Source organism: Pipra filicauda, unplaced genomic scaffold (genome assembly GCF_003945595.2).
Source record: "Pipra filicauda isolate LSUMZ 115617 unplaced genomic scaffold, ASM394559v2 scaffold109_size3271384_pilon, whole genome shotgun sequence".
Classification (NCBI taxonomy): Eukaryota; Metazoa; Chordata; class Aves; order Passeriformes; family Pipridae; genus Pipra; species Pipra filicauda.
This window is the reverse complement of record NW_024103540.1, coordinates 2,305,130-2,325,054: the sequence shown is the minus strand read 5'-3', so window position 1 is coordinate 2,325,054 and position 19,925 is coordinate 2,305,130. Positions and strand designations below refer to the sequence as shown.

The 19,925-nt window shown below is 42.2% G+C and overlaps 1 protein-coding gene across 1 annotated transcript in view; it reads left to right on the top strand.

The window, feature by feature from the left end:
* Window positions 1-5,097: 5,097 nt before the first annotated feature.
* The window catches only part of MRPS5 (mitochondrial ribosomal protein S5), a 43,342-nt gene continuing 28,514 nt past the window's right edge, over window positions 5,098-19,925 (top strand). Inside the window, exons 1-4 of the mRNA XM_027717511.2 lie at window positions 5,098-5,179; window positions 10,576-10,713; window positions 18,315-18,440; window positions 18,727-18,960. Coding sequence (XP_027573312.1) covers window positions 5,113-5,179; window positions 10,576-10,713; window positions 18,315-18,440; window positions 18,727-18,960 — 565 coding nt within the window. The 5' untranslated portion in view covers window positions 5,098-5,112. The remainder of the gene's footprint in view (window positions 5,180-10,575; window positions 10,714-18,314; window positions 18,441-18,726; window positions 18,961-19,925) is intronic.

Sequence of the window (19,925 nt, the reverse complement as noted above, 5' to 3'; positions counted from 1 at the left end):
CTCTGTGGAGCTGAGGGCACACAGAGAGATGCTATTTCCCATTCTATAGAGAGAATAATAGAAGGGTTTAGGCTGGAAGAGACCATCTAGTTTCAACTCCCTGCCCTGGGCAGAGACACCTTTCACTAGACCAGGTTGCTCAGAGCACCATCCAACTGGCCTTGAACAGCTCCAGGGATGGGGCACCCACAACTTCCTTGGGCAACCTGTTCCAATGCCTCACCACCCTCACAGTAAAGAATTTTTTCCTAACATTTAATCTAAGCCTACTCTCTTTCAATTTGAATCTGTTCCCCCTCATCCTGTTACTATGTGCTCTTGTAAATAGTCTTGCCCTGTCTTTCCTTAAGTTCCCTTCAGATATTGGAATGTCGCAATTAGGTCACAGAATGTTCTGAGTTGGAAGGGACCCACAAGGATCATCAAGTCCATCCAAGTGAATGCCCCATACAGAGACCAAATCCATGACTTTGGCATTATTAGCACCACGTTCTAACTGAGCTAATCTCAGGTTCCACCTGGAAGCCTCCTCTTTTCCAGGCTGAACAATCCCAATTCTTCCAGCCTTTTGTCACAGGAGATGTGTTTCTATGAAGTGCTCTCAAGGAGAGAACTTGGGGTCCAACCAAGTAAGATAGTAATAGTTCAGAGCTAATGAAACCAGATTGTTTTTAAGAGGGTCTAAGTGAACCTCCAAACCACAAAACCATTCTGAGTAAATTCACAAGTTTGTTAACTTTACAGACTTGGAAGGTTTTGCTCCAAGATGTTTTAGCCTTTTGGAAAGTCTTTTCTTAAAATCTAGATCCACTTTTAGTGGGGGTGGGAGGAAAATAAGTGTAATAAACAACTCTCACAAAGGAGGAAATCTGTCCTCTTTGAGTTGGGTCTTGAAGTGGAATTTCAGGAACCAGCTTTCAGGACTGTATATCACTTTTTCTCCATCTTCTTAATCTATGCAGCATTCTGAGAGACTGGTTAGTGCATAAACCAATTCCCATTGACACAAGAGAAGACACACTCTCCCCTACACTGCTGGCATTGACCAGCTTTACCACTATAACAAGGTACAGTGACTAAACAGTCATTTCACTGCCTGTGCAACAAATTTGTACAAGACAAATTCTTTCTCTTTGGTAAATGATGCACAGAAAGTGGCATTTCCATAAGATCATCCAGTGCATAAATATAAAAGAGAGTTTAATTCTCTATGTGACAAAATTACTTCCAAAAGGAAGAACTGGAAATAAATACCACAGTGAAAATATCTGCAGGGATTTATGAGAGACTAATTGGTTTTATCCTTAGTGACATTGTCAGGGTTATGTCCTGTGGATATACTGTGGTATCTTAATGCTGTGAGAATGGGCATATTTAAAGTGCCAGAAGATAAGATAAAAATCCAGTTTAAAAGATTATGTCTTGCATCAATTTTCTGCCAGCAGCTGGTCTGTGAGTACACTAGAGAAAATTCTTCTTTACAGCTTCTCAGTGAATTTTTGTTCCATAAGGTACATAGCAATCACTGTGTTACATGTTGAGTGTATGACAACTACTGAAGACATTGTAGGTTATGTGCTTCTGCTCACTAACGCAAATTAAGCAATTTGTTATCGCCGTAGCCTTTAATACTGAAACTAGAACATCAGGAAGAAGAATGGTAATGCAGTATATGAACATGCTTGTATTGCAGAAGAGGGTACTTAGACAAACAACTCCATCAGCTTTGCTGCGCAGAAAGGAGAAAAATAAGAAGGAAAAAAGCTGCCGTGAAGCCTCTCCAGCAAAATTTTCCCTGCCCTGAACAGTGTTCTGAAAAAGCAAGAATCCATACCCTAGTGTTCTGCCTTTTCATCCTTGGTATAATAACGCCTCATAGCCACAGTGGTAGGCACTGTGCAGGAGATGGTTCCCACCCCAAGGCAACTGCACCAAAGGGTACAGGGTGTGTGCAGCAATACTGAAATGCCAGGTCTTCTTCTTACCCCTGTTTTAAGTGAGTTTAGGGTCCTAACCAGTTCCTGAAGTCCATTTAGACACAAGTCTTTGGGACTGGGTGAGATTCATCCAAGGGTACTGAGGGAGCTGGTGGAAGAGCTCACTAAGCCACTCTCCATCATTTATTATCAGTCCTGGTGAACCGGGGTGGTTCAGATGGCTGGAGGTTGGCCAGTGTGGCACCCATCTACAGGAGGGGCCAGAAGGAAGATCCGAGGGACTACAGGCGTGTCAGCCTGACATCAGTGCCTGCCAAGGTTGTGGAGCAGATCATCTTGAGCACCATCATAAGGCACATACAGGACAACCAGGGGATCAGGCCCAGCCAGCAGGCGTTTAGGAATGACAGGTCCTCCTTGACCAATGTGATCTCATGACCAGGCAACCCTCCTAGTGGAGGAGGGAAAGGCTGTGAATGTTGTCTACCTGGATTTCAGTAACGCCTTTGATAGTGTCTCTCACAGTATTCGCCTGGAGAAGCTGCAGCCCGTGGCTTGTACAGGTGCACCCTTTGCTGGGTTAAGAACTGGCTGGACGGCCAGACCCAGAGAGTGGTGGTGAATGGTGCTGCATCCAGTTGGCATCTGGTCACTGGTGGTGTCCCCCAGGAAACAGTGTTGGGCCCAGTCCTGTTTATTATCTTTACTGATGATCTGGATGGAAGGATCAAGTGCATCCTCAGTAAATTCACAGATAACACTAAGTTGGGGGGGAGTGCTGATCTGCTGGAGGGCAGGAAGGCTCTGCAGAGGGATCTGGACAGGCTGAATTGATGGGCCAAGGCCAATGTATGAGTTTCAATAAGGCCAAGTGTCAGGTCTTACACTTTGGCCACATCAACCCCATGCAGTGCTCCAGGCTGGGGGCAGAGTGGCTGGAGAGCTGGCCAGCAGAAAAAGACCTGGGGGTGCTGGTCAACAATGGCTAAATATGGGCCAGTGTGTGCCCAGGTGGCCAAGAAGGCCAATGGCATCCTGACGTGTATCAGGAATAGTGTGGCCAGCAGGACCAGGGAAGTGATTCGTTCCCTATACTGGGCACTGGTGAGGCCAAGCCTCGAGTGCTGTGTCCAGTTCTGGGCCCCTCAATTTAGGAAGGACACTGAGGTGCTGGAGCGAGTCCAGAGAAGGTCAATGAAGCTGGTGAAGGTCTGGAGCACAAGTCCTACAAGGAGCGGCTGGGGGTGTTTAGCCTGCAGAAAAGGAGGGTCAGGGGAGACCTTATCACTCTCTACACCTGCCTGACAGGAGGTTGTTGCAAAGCGGGGGTTGGTCTCCTCTCCCAGGATGGAAGATGATGTGACAGGATGGAAGGACTCAGCCTCAAGCTGCATGAGGGGAGTTTCAGGCTGGACATCAGGAGGAATTTCTTCAGGGAAAGGGTTGTTAAACATTGAAATGGACTGCTCAGGGAGGCGGCAGAGTCATCATCCCTGGAGGTGTTCAAGAAATGACTGGATGTGGCACTCAGTGCCATGGTCTAGTTGACAAGGTGGTGATCAGTCAAAGGTTGGACTTGATGATCTCAGAGGTCTTCTCCAACCTAAATGATTCTGTAATTCTGTGATTCGTTCCAGAAAGCTCAGGAAAGTGGTGAACACACTGATGCAAGATCTTCCAACAAAGCCTTTCAAAATCAGAAGGACAGAGGTATAGGTTTTTATCACAGTCTATTACACGTTTAATGGTGCAAAAATACAGTCACCAAGATTTCAGCTTTGTTGTGAACTAAACACAATTCCAGAGCTGTACAGGCATAGAAAGAGGTACTGTTCTAAAATGTGGAATATGTAAAATTTCCTTAAGAAAGGATGTTCTTTGATGTTTGATCTTTGTATACTTTCAAGACTAATCAACAAGAAAGGAAATTTAATTCATGAAACAGAGAGCAGCTAACAAGCAAGCTCTAAGTGATGTCCAGGTGCTAGAAAAATAAATTACTTATTGGTAGAATTGCCATGTTAAGGTTTAGGGCTGTACGTACTTCAGTGATCTCAGACCTAGGGGGAGGTTAACAAAGCTTGGGAAGGAGGATGTACCACTGAGAGTGGACACAATGAATACAGAATTTATGGGCCACAAGGACATTTGGCAGAACTCCCAAGATAAGGAAGAAACTAACAAAGCCAACTCGCAACTGTGCTGAATCAGCTCCGATTGGGTAAAAGGTCATTCTGGCAGGGGCAAATTGTGACCACCGACTCAGAGACGACTGACCCAAGAAACTAACCTTGAAAGAACAGAAACACTAAGCATGTGGACTAATTAGCCTGAGAAACAAGAAAATCATTAACCAATAGAAGATAGAATAGTAATTAATAAGAGAACTGGGTAACTTGTAGCAAATGAACACTAATTGCTTTGTTCACTAAAATGCATAAATAGTAAAAAGTTTTGGTATGTGGTGCGTTTGATTTGTGGAATACAACCAAATATTGAATACAATTTTTGTGAACAACAGTACTACTGTAGTGAGACCAGAAACCACTTCTCAAATGCCGGCACCGGAAGATGAAGCCATTAACAACCTTTAAAAGCGTACTTCAGACGGTGAGACACCAACGGTGGTGGAAAAGAAGCACCTGAGAAAAACCTCTTCTAAAAGAGAGACCTCATTGCCCACCGACTGTAACCCCAGAGCTCCATCCTTGCCACTCGCCCCCCCCCCCCCCCCCCCCCCCCCCCCCCCAAAGAACCTACGGGAAAAAAAGGCATTACTAAATGCCCTCCCCTCCATCACAATGTCGCAGTAGTGCCCTGACCATTGAGGAAAAAGCAGTTTTCACACAATTGCCCTCCCAGCTCTCCCCGCTCCAGCACAACCCACTGACGGCTCCGGGGTCGCTCGCGCGGAGCCGCCGCCGGGCTTTCCTTTCGGGGCTGTTCGCCGCCTGCCTGCCTGCCTGCCTGCCTGCCGGATCGCTACGGCGCAGGTGCCCGCGGGAAGGGGCCGGGGCGGTGGGAGAGCTCCCGTAAAGCTTCAGCCGAGTACCTGCCCTTGTTTTAGCCTCCCCGCCCCGGTTTATTCCCAGCCACGCTCCCGCCGGCCGCGCTTTCTCATCAGGCAGCGAGCGGGGCACCCCAGTACACTGCCGGGAGCGGCGGCGGCGCCAATATGGCGGCGGCGGTGGTGGCGGCCGGGCGGGCGTGTGCCCGGGGAGCGCTGCGGGCGGGATGGAGAGGTGACGGGGGGCCGGGGTGTGCTCCAGGCGGGATGGAGCGGTGATGGGGTGATGGGGTGACGGGGGAGCGCGGGGCTGGGGGGGCGGCGGGGAGGGCAGCAGTTACCGCCCGCGGGCCCGTGTCCCCTGGCAACGCCCCGGTCCGGGCGGTCACCGCAGGAGGCCGGGCCCCGAGCGGTGCCCCGCAGATCGAGGGGGGCGCGCTGCGTGTGCACATCCATCCGTCCATGTGTACACGCATATATCCATACATACATCCATATGCATATACGTATATCCATCCATACATACATATGTCCATGTGCACATCCATCCATCCATGTGCACATCCATGTGCATATCCATCTATCCAGGTGCACATTCATCCGTATGCTCATCCATAAGTCCATGTGTGTGTACATCCATCCATGTGCACATCCTTCCATCCATCCATCCGCATACACATCCATATATCTATGTGTACATATATACATCCATGTGTACATCCAGTCACGTGCACATCCATATATCCATGTATTCATCCATCCATGTGCGTATACATACATCTATGTGTACTACATATATCCCTGCGTACACCTGTCCACGAGCACATCTGTACATCCATCTGTGTACATGTCCATATATCCATGCGTACATGTATACATCCATGTGTACATCCATCCGTGTGCATATCCATACATCCATGTGTACATCCATCCATGTGCATATCCATACATCCATGTGCAGATCCATCCATCCACCTGTGTACATGCACGGCAGCATGGACAGGTGGTTTGCTGTGTCCCTGCTGCCTTCCTATGGATCTGAGGTGTGACCAGGTGAGAGCAGCCCCTGCTGCCTCGTACTCCGGGGCTACTCTGCAGGGCTGCTGTGGGACCAGGGAGATCAGGAGTGTTCCCATGATTCCGAGGCGGCTGGTCATTGGCAAAGTGTACTTGAGTTTGATAAGCCCTTGCACTGCATCAATTCCAGTGTAGAAAAAGAGTCTTGGGGTGTGTTGAACACGGGTGCATCTGTGACCCTTTAGCAGTGGTTGCTGTGGCACAGCATTTAAAGGCCAGGGATGAACTCAAAGCCAACAAACAGCCCAGTGGGGGCTGCTCTGTGGGTGCCTGGGTCAGAACACACCACAGCTGCACGTGTTCCCTTGTCAGTTCAATCACTCAGGGGCCTACAAGAGCTAGAGAAGAATTCAGTTTTGCATCTAAGCAATGCTAATTGGATTTTCTAAATAAATGTCAGGTTTTCCTAAAACTTGCATTTTGTTAGGTAGTGTCAACCTAGTTGCTCTTGCATGTGTTATTCTTCTTTAGGATAGGAAATGTGATAAATACCATATAAAATAACAAGCTTTACACTCACTCAGTGGACAAGGTTGCTGCTGTCATTACATAGCAGTTTCCATATTTTCTTCATATATAGTAAACATGCAGTAAAAAAGTACTTCATAACATAAGTGGAGTTTAAGCATGCAAGTCTTACTCATTGTTGTAGGGTTTGAGGCAGGCCAGCTGAGTGTTTGGAAACCTATATCAGTCATCTATCAGAGTAACATGGGCAGCAACATGTGCCTTAAGATAATGAAGTGGTTTGCTTTGTAATTCATATATTGTTTTCTTCCCACGCTTTCTACCTTTCTCCTGTTATGTCATCCTGGGCATTTTTAGTTGATAGGAATCTGAGTTTGTTTCCTCCAATTCTGTAAGCATGTCTTTCTGGTTTCTAATCCTCTTCAGTTGCTTTTCAAAACTCAAATGTGGTTTTTTTTTTTCCCCTTAAGAGGAAGGGAAAACATTTTTTTTTTTTCTGCTGAAGATCAGAGTTGACTTTGGATCTGTTCTTCTAAAATTTTGGTTAGAAAATTGGGGAAATTATTTTTTGATATATGGGAAATAATACTGTACAACTGAAAACTGCTGCTGAGTGGCATTTTCTGAGTTCTGTAGTTACTTTTGAGATTTTTTTTTCTTACTTGCATGCTCTCTTAAGATAAAATTTCTAAGTTTTTTCCATTATACAGTGTGTTTAAGCACTGAATGGTACTGAGGTTTGGACAAACTTGAGGTGGTGTAGGTGTAGTTGATGTAATGCCATGGGTACCTGAGCCTTTGTATTGCTAAGTGCCCTCTATTTGTGACTTCACTCTGCCTTTCAGCAGCCTTTCAGCAGCTCACTCCAGCAGCCCTGGCACTGTTGCAGAGCCTTTGGGACAGTATTTTCCCCTTGTTCCCATGCTGTTGTCCTTAAGATCTTGCAGCTGTGAATCCCAGTAGTGTTTGGTGAGTTCTGCTGGGTAACAACTGGCAGGAGCAGAAAAAAATTCTCTTCTTCCCTTTGCTTTCTTCTGGATTATAGGTTTTTGATTCATTAGGGTATGTGTTCATACTGCTTAACAGCCAACCAGCCTGCTGTATCCAGTGAGGAGTTTACAAGGATCTTGATGAAAATGGAAAATTCTTATGGGGAACATCATTTGCAGCACTGGAGAGTCACTGAGTGCCAACAGCAATGCACCCTGCTAATAAATCTTGGTGAACCTGTCTCACAATCCTCTGCACAGCCTAAGTGGATTGTATACACTTAAGTTACAGACAAAGTCATAATGAACTACATGAATGCCTGTATGTTTTCCATGGAAAACTACTGAAGTGGGAATAAAGACCAGATCACATTGGTAAAAGTATATTAAAGCTTTCTGTTAGAACACCTGGAAGCTAGGCATGTTCTTTGCTTTCAGTAGAGCATATTCCTTCTTCCCCACCTTAAAAAAGCAAAATAAAGTCCTCTAGGTTTTTTTAAGCTTCTACAGTCCTCTAAAAACTTCCTTGTCTCCAGTCCTAAAAAAACCCCTAAATCTAAGTAGTTAATGAATTTCAGATCTCTTTTCGTCTGGGCAATCTATAATGAAGTGATACCCATTCTGTAGCCAAACTGCAATTAAAGCTTGAATATTTGGGGGAGGGGCTGGAAAACAGGCCAGTGGTGTTTCCCTAGTGGAGGGAAACATTTTCACTGTCTAGTCACAAGTATATCCTTAAAAAACCCAAATAATTTCTTGCAGGTAGACCAGGAAAAATAAAAGTCTTCAACTGCTCCTAAATTATTTATTAAAATCATCTGTGTCTTCTCAGGTGGGATCCTCTAACTCTTTTTGATTTGGTTACTTTGGTGTTCCATGCTTAGCTCAGGTAGATATGTGTGCTGGGATTTAAAATGCTCTCCTTTCAAAGTTGGTATACTTTATTAAATACCAGCATTCAGTGTATTAGACTTTGGGAATCACGTGGGTTTGAGTGGGGTTTTTTTGCCATGTCTTCCTCTACCCTCTTGTCCTGCTTCCATTCAGACTCCAGAAACAGTTTTTCTCCCAGCGTGCAGAATATGGTCAGCACAGCTCCTGTGGGCTTTCCTAGCCATGCAGTTTTGATTGCCAGCTCAGAAGTGAGTTCTTTCACTGCCAGTCTTAGAAGTAGGAATTACTCTCACTTTACAAATGGTTGTATCCTAGGAGATTTGTCACTGGTTACAGTGAAGCCAAGATCAGGTCTTCTGACCTTCTTCTATCACAACTGTGTTTATTTGGCTTCTTCTTTTTCTGACATCTGAGTTTTACTTCTGTGCCCCAGCCATTCTGTCAGAATTTTATTGCCTGCAGGGTTACTGAAGATTGAGTGAATGGGCAATAAAATGGTGAATATAAATGATGATAAATTTACATTTTAAGACTATTTTGAGAGGAATTTTTTAGAACTTCCTGCTACATTACCCCAGTTAACTGAACTGATTCTTATTGGCCTAGAGGGAGCTATTGTCTCGATTTCAAAAAAGATTGTAAGCACCTGAGCCTTAGCAGTTATAACATGCTCCCTTTGGCTAGTGGAATAGCAAACTTTCTGCATTATCTGCACAACCTTGATAAACTAAAGTAAATCTCTTCTGGAGATGATAACAGTATGTGTAATTGGCTATCCTTGTAATAATCAAATCTGGAAGGCCATGGAGAAGGTACATTCTCCTTTCAGAATGCCAGAGTAAGTTCACAAATTCACAGAATCACAGAACAGTAGAGGTTGGAAGCTTGGAGATCACCTAGTTCACCCTCCCTGCACAGAACAGAATCGGGTAGAGTAGGTTAGCCAGGACTATGTTCAGTAGAGAATTGAAAAAAAAGTTTCATATGTTCATATGGAATTTTCTGGTTTTAAATTACACCCATCTTGTCCTGTCACTGGGCACTAATGAGAAGAGCCTGGCTTAGTCTACTTTTTACCCTCCCTTCACATATTTATATACATAGGTAAGATCTCTCCTCAGCCTACTTTTCTCCACACTAAATGTTCCCAGCTCTCTCAGACTCTCCTCTTAATGAGAAATGATCCAGTCCCTAATCATCTCTGTGACCCTTTGCTGGACTTTCTTGTGGAATATCTGAAGTTGGAAGAAACACGTAATGATTGTCGAGTCCAACTCCCTGCTCCTCAAAGGATACCCTAAAACTAAATCATGGGACTAAGAGCATCATCCAGACACTCTTTGAACTCTGGCAGGCTTGGTGCTGCGACCACTTCTGTGGGGAGCCTGTCCCAGTGAAGAACTTCTTCCTAATGTCCAATACTCCACTATGTCCAAGTCTCTGTTGTAATGGGAGAACTGGACACAGTGCTCCAGGTGTGTCTCACTGGTGCTGCTTAGAGGGGAAGGATCACCTCCCTCAACCCACTGGCAACAGTCCTAACACAGCCTAGGATGCTGTTGACCTCTTTTGCTGCAAGGATACGTGGCTGGCTCATGGTCAACTTGGTGGCCACCAGGAGCCCTTGAGCCCTTTTCTACCACGCTGCTTTCCAGTTTTTCAGCCCCCAGGATGTGTTGGTGCATGTGGTTCCTCCCCAGGTGCAGGGTTTTGCACTTGCTCTTGTTGAACATCATGAGATTCCAGCCCATTTCTCCAGCCTGTCAAGAATCAGCAGGGCCCTCTGGTGTATTTCCACTCCTCTCAGTGTTGTGTCATCAGCAAACTTGCTGAGGCCATTCATGAAGATATTGAGCAGGTTTATTGGGCCCATTTCCGATGTGGTTTTCGTAGCACATACATGATTTTATGATGTATTTTTTAATCACTTTTATGTCCAGGAACATTGTTGCACATTATGCTGGTAGGACAATATTTCTACTTCTCGAGGGCATAGAAGTCTTCTAGCCTTCTGCTCCTTGTGACATTTTCTATTGCAATATATTTCCTCCACATTCTGCTTTGCACTTCAATACAAAAGGATCGAGTCTGATTCCCTTTGAAAATTACTGGTTTTTCTTCTGGTGCATATATTTGCAGAAAATAATGTTTTGAGGAAGAAAATGTCATACATATATAAATACCTTTCTGTCTTTGTTCTCAGGGTTTGCCTCTGTGCCAGTGAAAGGGAGTTGCTGTTCCTATTCTAGCCTGGCATGGACTTTCCAGACACGGTGTTCCATCTCTGCCCCCTGGAATGTGACAGTTGAGCAATGCAGAAAAAGCAGTTTCTTCAATACAAGTAAGTGTCGAATTGGATAAAAATTATTAACTGTAATAAAAAGAAGAAGAAAAGAAAATACTGCTTTGGAGAGACACAGTCATGAAAATCTATGCATAGTAACTTTTTTTCTATCTCCTAAGATTATAGCTGCAACTAGAGGTATTGACAGAAGTGCATGCACAAAGTCAGTTTATTATCTTTTAATAGCAAGCAAGGGTTTGTTTTATGTCACAGTGAATCCATCTAATATATGTCATTGGATGGAAGGGGGAAAGCACCTTTTTCCTAGTCCTTCATTGTGAATATAACTTGTGTGTTTATTTTCTAAATTATTTTTGAGCCACAGGCAAGACGTACAGTTCAAGCTGTGCTGTCTCAAAAATGAAATAACTGAAATGCAATAATGCGTTAAACAAAAACTGTTGATAATGTCCTGCTAATTGTCTGGTCAGCTGCAGTATTTTCTTCCAGTCCTGAAAGGAATTACACCCATGCTTAACAAAATTGAGAAATGATGACTGTTTCAATTTGTGCTCAGGACTGTGAAGTGAGATAACTGAGGGACCATCTCACCTGCTTTGTGGTTCCATAGGGGGATAGAAGGAATAGTAAGGACAGAATCTCTGGAGGAGATAAATGCAACAGTTTGAGAGTCTAAGTTCTTTGACTGTTCACGATGCATAGAATTTAAGAGCTTTGCAAAATCAGGATTTCAGAACTGGTGGTGTCTTCCTATTCTCAACATCTGAGTGACATTTTTTTCTTTACATTTTTCTTTACATTTTTTTTCTTTACATTTGCTAATGAAATGGGGTTTAAACAGTCATGCTGTCTGTCTGTTACTCTTATCCAGTAAATTTTCACTGTTGACTGATGTCAAATAACTGAAGGTAGAGAGGTCTCCAAAGACTTGCAAAAGGCTGCAGTGTGAACCACAAGCTCTGCATGGTAAAGGTTTTCTAAGGATGCCACCTGCAGGAAAAACTCATTTAGTCAAGCAATAACAAGATAAGAATATGTAAGAAGCTAAGCACTGTTGATATTTTGTTTATCTTAAATTTAGGCACCACAGATGATTGCAATGTGATTACAAATTGTAGGCTAGATTGTTTCCTTAATTAGGTTTATGTTCATATTCACAAACTCTAGATGAGCTCTGTTTTACCAGAAATTTTTCCAGATGTCTTGGTAATGACTGAATTAAAAAATATTTGTTGTGATGGCATCTGTGCTGCTTGACTTAATAAAATTTTAAACAAGTTATTTTTAAACAAGTTATTTTTAAACAAGTTATTTTTACTACTGAAAACTATTGGCTTATCTAATAAGATGTAACAACCTGGAAAAATTAAAGTGTACCTCCTTTAGGTGTTCAGCAGAGATAGTAGCCATGAGATTCAGGAGATGGAGGGGTTTATATTTCAAAGTACAGTTATTCTAAGAACAGTTTCTCTAACAGAAGTAAAAAATAAAATCTTCAGAATTCAAATGAAGTAGATACAAACAGTATAAATCAGTCATATCCTCTAGCAGTGCAGTTGCTTTAGAAGTGGTAACATTTAAAATGCAGATATGACCGTTTTATGTGACAGTTTTCAAATGAAATGTCAACCAAATGACAGTGCTTTGTGACTGAGAAAGGTGACTATACTTTTCTATCTTGTTAGTGAATGCTTATTTATCTTCCATCCTACTTCTAAAAATAATACTATGCTCTCGTCAGTAGGGTCACCTATACCTTCAACATAACTATTATTTTTGATATTTTAACTGGTTTAAATAGAAGGAATTCATTTAAATAGGAGGAATTGCAATTATCCTAGGCAATCTGTGAGCCTTATCCAGATAGTTGTCTCCTCCAATTCTGACACAAAGACATACACAGGGATTTATTCTTGTCCTATGACATATTTCAGTGAGTTTGTAATGAAATAATTCAAAATGATCTTCTTATTCCAGGCTTCTGTCCCTCCCTCCTTTCCCCTTTTCACCGTCCTCGTTATGGGAAGCAGTTCAGTTTTCGTTTATTGGTTTGGCTGTCTCCCAGCACTGGGAGTTATCTTTGACCCCAGTCATCTAAACCAGCCAGCATAATTTTCTCAACATCCCCTATGTATCCAATTGTATGTGAGAATAAAGAACTTTATTTGATACTGGGGCTATATAAAAATTATGCTCTCCTACTCACAGTATTAATTCCATTAACTACCCCTGGGAAGCAATCACAGAACCATTGAATGGTTTGAGTTGGAAGGGACCTCAAAGATCATCTCATTCCAGTGCCACTGCTGTGGCCAGGGACACCTTCCACTAGACCAGGCTGCTCAGAGCCACATCCAACCTGGCCTTGAAAAGAACCTAATTTCTCTGTTGCTGGGTGATGTTTCCTCTTAGGTTAGAATGCAGGATAAAGAAGATGATGATTTTTCAGAGGTTATAAAACCATATTTTAACAATCAAGGGAGAATCATTTAGACCAACCATATAAAATTGTACTCTAGTAACGTGTTTTATCTCTAGATGCTTTGAGTACTGGAAGCAGTTGTACTTAGTATAATTCTCTGTGTTCTTTCTCAGAAACATCAGTTCCTGAAAGGCTGCTCCTTAATTGCATTTCATGTTTTCGTAGTCCTGTGTGAGTTTTCTTTGGATTAAATTGTTCATTTTGACTGCTAAATCTAACTTGAGGATCAGAATGAAAAAAATACATATTTTTTCAGTTTTTAAAGAATTTTTCTTTAAGCATGAACATTGCAGATAAATAATTATTGAGTTACCTCTTGTCATTATCAATATTGTAAGAAGAGTTTTGCTGTTTTAGCATTAAGGATGTGAGGAGTTACAATTATACAACTGCTTACTTAGCTGTTTTACAAAATTGATTCTTTCTTCTCCTTTTACTCCTTTCAGTTTTCCAACTTATTGCTCTTTGTCTTTCTTTGTATTCTAAGCAAGCTGGGAACTCATCTTTCAGGAGACAAAGAAATCTGCTTTCAGCTTCAGTACTGTTTTCTGATATGGTTTATAGCAAGTTTTTTGGTAGTACTTGTGAATTACTCAGATGTGATCTAATATTAATCTGAAGTGAACACTTGGCTTATTCCTGATATTCAGGGATAGTATAAAAAGACACAAACCCAAATCCTTTTCAAAATATTACAGATATATTTTGTGTACATTAAGCACAATTGAGTGATGTCATACAGACTCTCTTAGTGGTTGGTAGTGATCAGCTGGCATAAAGCATGCTTTCAGCTAAATTCAGTAATGGATCTCTTTCTAGTCTCTTAAGTAAAATCTTATATATGACACTTTTTCCCCCCCTCTTAGTAGCTATGTGCTTTTTGGTAGCTGACTAGGAATGTGTAGTGGCTTTTATGATGGTTTCTATTTTAGCTCTCGAGGAATGCATTGCATGCATCCTATTTTACAAAGGCAAAATAAAGTAAGGCCATAAATCACTAGGAGACTGCACATCTACTGTACTGTCTTCATTTTGGAACATTTCTGTAAATGTGAAAAGCAGTACAGTGATCCTCGCTTCTGGTTGGAGTTATTTCCTCCACTTCAAGACGTTTCTCCTGCCTATGTATATGCTCTCTAATCACCTTGGTGCTTTGCTGCCAAGTCAGATTGACCTTTCTTATAGTCAGATTTTTATTTTTCTCCATTGCTGTGTTGTCTGTCTGTCAAAAGCAATGTCCCCACCATTGTAATCTTCTTGATGACAGCCTATCCCTTTCATATTCCACTCTTGTCACTTTGTCTTAAAATCAGTGTGATATCTGCCATCTTATAAAGAACTCAGCTCTGTAGCCTGTAGGCTTCTGATGTGTTTCATTAAATTCAGCTGCTTGATGATATTATTATAGACTGATTAGATGAACTGCACTTTGGTACCAAATGTGATGTTTTCATCTGATTCTAATTTTGTCAGAATTTATGCAGTGCTTGAGGCCAAAACTTGACTCGGTCTGACCTCTTCTTGCTGTATCTGTTGGCACTGCCTAGTCTCCTTTTGTACAAGACAAACTCCTTACTCTGTGACCTCTGCTAATTTCCTCTGTTGTAATTAAAGTGATCTTATTGTAAATTAATTTGGAGTGCAGCTCAAAGTGCAGAATTTTTTTGAGTGTATTACCAACTCAGGAGCTTGTTCTTTTCTCTCAACTGCTTGTTGCTGCCCCTCTGCAGCCTCCTTTGTAGCTGTTATGGCCCTTTGTCAGGCCACACAAACTGCAGACTGGGGAACTGTTCCAGCTTAAAAATAACCTTGCAAAGAAAAATGTTAAATACCTTTATTGTATTTCCATATTTCCAGGCTAGCAGGATTATCATTTAAAAAAAATAATTGCTGGTCACACAGTGCTTTCTGAATAAGCTAAGAAGCTTAACAGGATTGATGATCAGCCTTCCAAGTCATGGAACAGTCACATAGTTCACTTAAGAATGTGGAATTACTGAATCATGCCCTACCTACTTACCTTACCTTTTTTTCCTGAAAAAAACTGATGGTAAGGAGGTAATGCATTTCTATATAAGTTCTGGGGTTTTTTGGTGGGTTTCTTTGTTGGCTTCCCCCCACCATCCCCTGCATTGAGCTCATGCACCAGTTAGTCATAATCAGCTGGAAGGTTTTTCAGTGTCTGACATTTCAGACACTGGTTTCAAGCCATTTGATACAGCTGCTGTTTGTGGGATATTTTTTTTTACTTATAAACCTCTGGACATTAGGGTTCACTTGAATGTCTCGAAAAGGGCATGTAATTTCAGACAAAAAATTCTTTTTTTGAGAGCTAAAGCCTACCAGGAGCAAATTCAACTCTTGCCTCACAGCATATAAGAAGTGTGATAAACATTGCTGTTATCCATGGGCATTTCTACTTGTCTGTAATACACAGATTTTCACTTGTCTGCAATACAACTGAAATCTGTATTAAATATTTTGCCTAGTTGTACTATCTGTACAGTATGTTACTTGGGTATGTAGTGACTTTAGAGGCCATACTGCTCTTGGCTGTCATGAAGGAATACTGTTTTGTAGCTTCTTGACTTGCAGAGTTGTGTGTACTTGCTTTCTGGTGTACTGAGCTTTGGATTCTCAAAAAGGAGTCAGTTGTGCTTCCACTTTGAAAAGGATTTTTGAGTGAAAAGGTGTTCATCATACCCTTGGAAGGGCCACCTTGACACCTTAAACAAACTTAGTCAATACAAAAATGAACCTGGGCACTTAGTGGTACCTTTGGGCATCCTGGATAGCTCCTGTTGACACCTCCCCATGTTGTCAGCATAGCAGAGCTTTTCCAGTTCCAATGCATTTGCCAGTCTGTGGGACAGGGTCTCCCAAGTGCATTAATCGAACAAGAATGAACTGCTGATGGGAAACTGCAGCAATTTGAGCGTGGTTACTTTAATTCCTCTGGTTAAAAGTGTTTACTGCCTTTTTTTTTTTTTTTTACTTTAAATACACAGATCAGAGAAGACAAGATTTAAACTGCCATAGTAACATTGCCCCCAGGTTAAACACGTAACAGCATTAATCTGCAAATAGAACAATGGTGACACTTCTGTATTCTGTGGTGAAAACCTTCTTGTCTATACTAACAGAATGAAAAATGACCAGCCTAATTGCCTTCTATGATGAAACAACTACCTGGATGGATGAAGGGAGAGCAGTGTGTATTGTCTACCCCAACTTCAGCCAGACTTTCCATATTGTCTCTCACAGCATCCCCATAGGAAACTGAACAAATGTGGGTTGGATGAGTGCACAGTGAGGTTGAGAACTGGCTGAATGGCAGATCCCAGAGGGTCGTAATCAGTGGCACAGGGTCTAGTTGGAGGCCTGTCAGTAGTGGTGTCCCCCAAGGTTCTATACTGGGCCCAGTTTTGTTTAACTTTGTTTAACTTATTCATCAATGACTTGGATGAAGGGCCAGATGCCTCCTCAGCAAGTTTGCTGGATGACACAAAGCTGGGAGGAGTGGTCAATACCCCACAGCGCTGTGTAGCCCTTCAGAAGGACCGTGACAGGTTGGAGAGATGGGCAGAGCAGAACTGCCTGAAATTCAACAAGGGCAAGTGCAGGGTCCTGCTCCTGGGGAGGAATAACTCCAAGCACCAGAACAGGCTGGAGGCCGTCCTGCTGGAAGACAGCTCTAGGGAGAAGGACCTGGGAGTCCTGGTGGACAACAAGCTGTCCATGAGCCAGCAGTGCCCTCGTGGCCAAGAATGCCAGTCGTATCCCAGAGTGCATTAGGAAGAGCATTGCCAGCAGGTCGAGGGAGGTGATCCTGCTCCTCTGGTCAGGCCACATCTGGAGTGCTGTGTCCAGTTCTGGGCTCCTCGGGACAAGAAAGACAAGGAACTCCTGGAGCAGGAGTTGATCAGGGAACTAGAGCATCCTTCATATGAGGACAGGCTGAGGGACTTGAGCCTGTTCAGTCTCAAGAAGAGATGACTGAGAGGGGACCCCATCATTGTCCTTCAGTATCTGAGGGAAGGGTGTCAAGAATAGAGCCAGGCTCTGCTTGGTGGTGCCAGACAACAGGACAAGAGGAATGGGCAAAAACTGATGCACAGGAAGTTCCACCTGAACATGAGGAAGAACTTCTTTACTGTGCGGTGACTGTGCACTGGAACAGATTGTCCAGAGAGGTTCTGGTGTCTCCCTCACTGAAGATATTCAAGAACCGTTTGGACACAATCCTGTGCAATGTGCTCTGGGATGACCCTGCTTGAGCAGGGAGGTTGGGCCAGATGACCCACTGTGGTCCCTTCCAGCCTGACCCATTCTGTGATTCTGTGAAATAATCATCTGTGGTGTCTTTTCACATAATCAGCTTCCTTTTGGTGTACTTTGTCTAAGTTCCCATGGTGTCCTGCATTTCCATCAGCTGGGTGAATAGTACTTTGAAGTTAACTACTGAACACACACTTCCTAAGTCATGCTCTCGTGTTGGGTGAAACACCAAGACAGCGCACGGTCCTGTACACAGCCACTGTGTGAGGAGGCCTGACCAAAGCCTGAGCTCTGTGATGAGGCTCTTTGAAGTGTTTTACATTCCTTCTGCCTTACATTCGTTTTGCATTTTGTATAAATAAGGCAATAAGGGGGATGTATTTTCAGAACATGAGAACAGCAGCAGATTTATGTTTTGGTTAACTTTCTGTGCTTTGTGGCTTTTTAAAGCAGGCTAACCCCTGGATATTTTTAGGGCTGATTCAAGCTGATTGTCATTGATCGTTGTCCTTGGATAAGTGCTTCCAGGTATTGCTGCTCTTGAGTTACTAAAGAATGACCTTCTTTTAATGACCTTACTGGTTACTTGTTAGGAATATTTACCTTTAAATCAATTTCGAAAATCCATGTAAAAAAAGTGCATTTGGCTGTGGGCCTGTCTGATTGCAGGATTCTCAGGAGCAGAGGCACATCTTTGCATCAAATACATATGCATATAGTAGGAAATTACTTTGGTAGCACAGCAGTAATCCTACAGTTTAAGTTCCAGTAAAGCAAAGATCAAGCAAATTTCAAGTTTGGGGTACTTTTTGTTCAGCTTTGGTTTCCAATATAAGCTGTACTTGTACATTACTTACGGAAGATTTTTTTATTTCAGTGACAGCTGAACAGCTATGGAAAGGAGCTTTGGCAGAGACTGGTGCAGGAGTAAGGAAAGGAAGAGGAAAGAGAAGGAAGAAAAAGCTGAGGAAGAATCTCAATAGAGGCCAGGAGATTGGTGAAGGTAGATTCACAAATAAGGAGCTGAAGACATCTTGACCTTTTTGTGTGTAGTGTTTCTTGATTTAATAAATTGACAAATTTCTGTTCCTTTCTGTGGTATCAGAACTGCTTGAGATATTTTTGTCTTTAAACAAAAAATCTTTATATGATTATTTAATGTTATAAATTCTGCATCATAAAATGTACTTGAAATATGTGAGAATTTACCATTTTGTTACTTTTTCCCAGAGTGCAGAGTTGCAGTCTTAATTTGGAATAAAACATAATTATTCTCTGTTATTTTTAAGGACGTTCTGGTTTCCTCTGGCCTGGTCTTAATGCTCCTGTGATACAAACTGGGAAAGTCCAGGCAGTTACTCAACGAAAGAAAGAAGAAAGAGACAGAATTCAGGCTGAAATTGTTCAGCAGAGAGATACCTGGGAGAAGAAAAGAAAAATAAAAGTTAAAAGAGAGGGAGGATGGAGTGGAAGGTGTTGGGGAGGTGTCCTTCTGGATCCTCCTGACCCGGGTCCTAATGGAGGTAAGAAAACCAATTATCTGTCTTCCTTTTACTTAGCCTTTCTGATAAGGGGCTTGGAGAAAGTGAGATCCAGGCTTTTCCTGTGATTGAAAATCAGTTTTGTACTTCTCTTTTATATGCCCATACATAAGCAAGCTAAATCAAAGAACAGGTTCACACAAGTGAAATTTGTTAAAACACTTCTTAGTTTCACTGTGGTAGTATGTTATAGACTGTATGATGTTATGCTGTATTACAGAATACTGTATTATGTCATAGACTGTTATAGGAGTCTTGAACTATGGAAATATTTTTCTGTGTTCAACATCAATTGTACTGAGTATGAAATGTAGCTGTGGTTTTTTAATAGTTTCTTAAAGGATCCTGTGGGATAAATCAGGCTTTTTTTTTTGATTCTAGTTCAAATAATTAAATATGGTTAAAGATTGTGTAGTTTGAATGTAGCTTTTAGAAGAAGCTATAATAAATGACTATAATAGCAACTATTATAACTATAAAAGTTATTTATTTATTTCCCGAGTAGTTAAATGCTATAGTGAAACTAGAGGTTCTTTACATAGAGCAGAGAGGAGACTTTTTTTATAATGCTGTTATTTAAACTACTCTAAATTCTGTAGTCGTTTTAACATTTAGAAGCCTGATCTTTTTCAACTAAACATAAAAAAGAGTTGTTAACTCCCGTGGGGCTGAGTTTTTATTGCAGAACTTGTATGCTTACTGATGTCTCTCTGTAGGCTTTTGTAGCAAGATGAGCTAAGAAAGACAGTTGATGTTTTCTAGCACTATTGTTTCAGGCTTGTTGCAGTTGTTTGAGGTGTTAAGCTTGTTCGTGTTTTCAGAGCTCTCTTTGCCCAGGAATATGTTCTCCCAGTGCAAGCTTGCACCTTGGAACTTACTTTGCAGCAAGTCAACATAAATGGAAAATTACTTGCATGGAATCACAGTTATCTTGTTGTCTGATCATC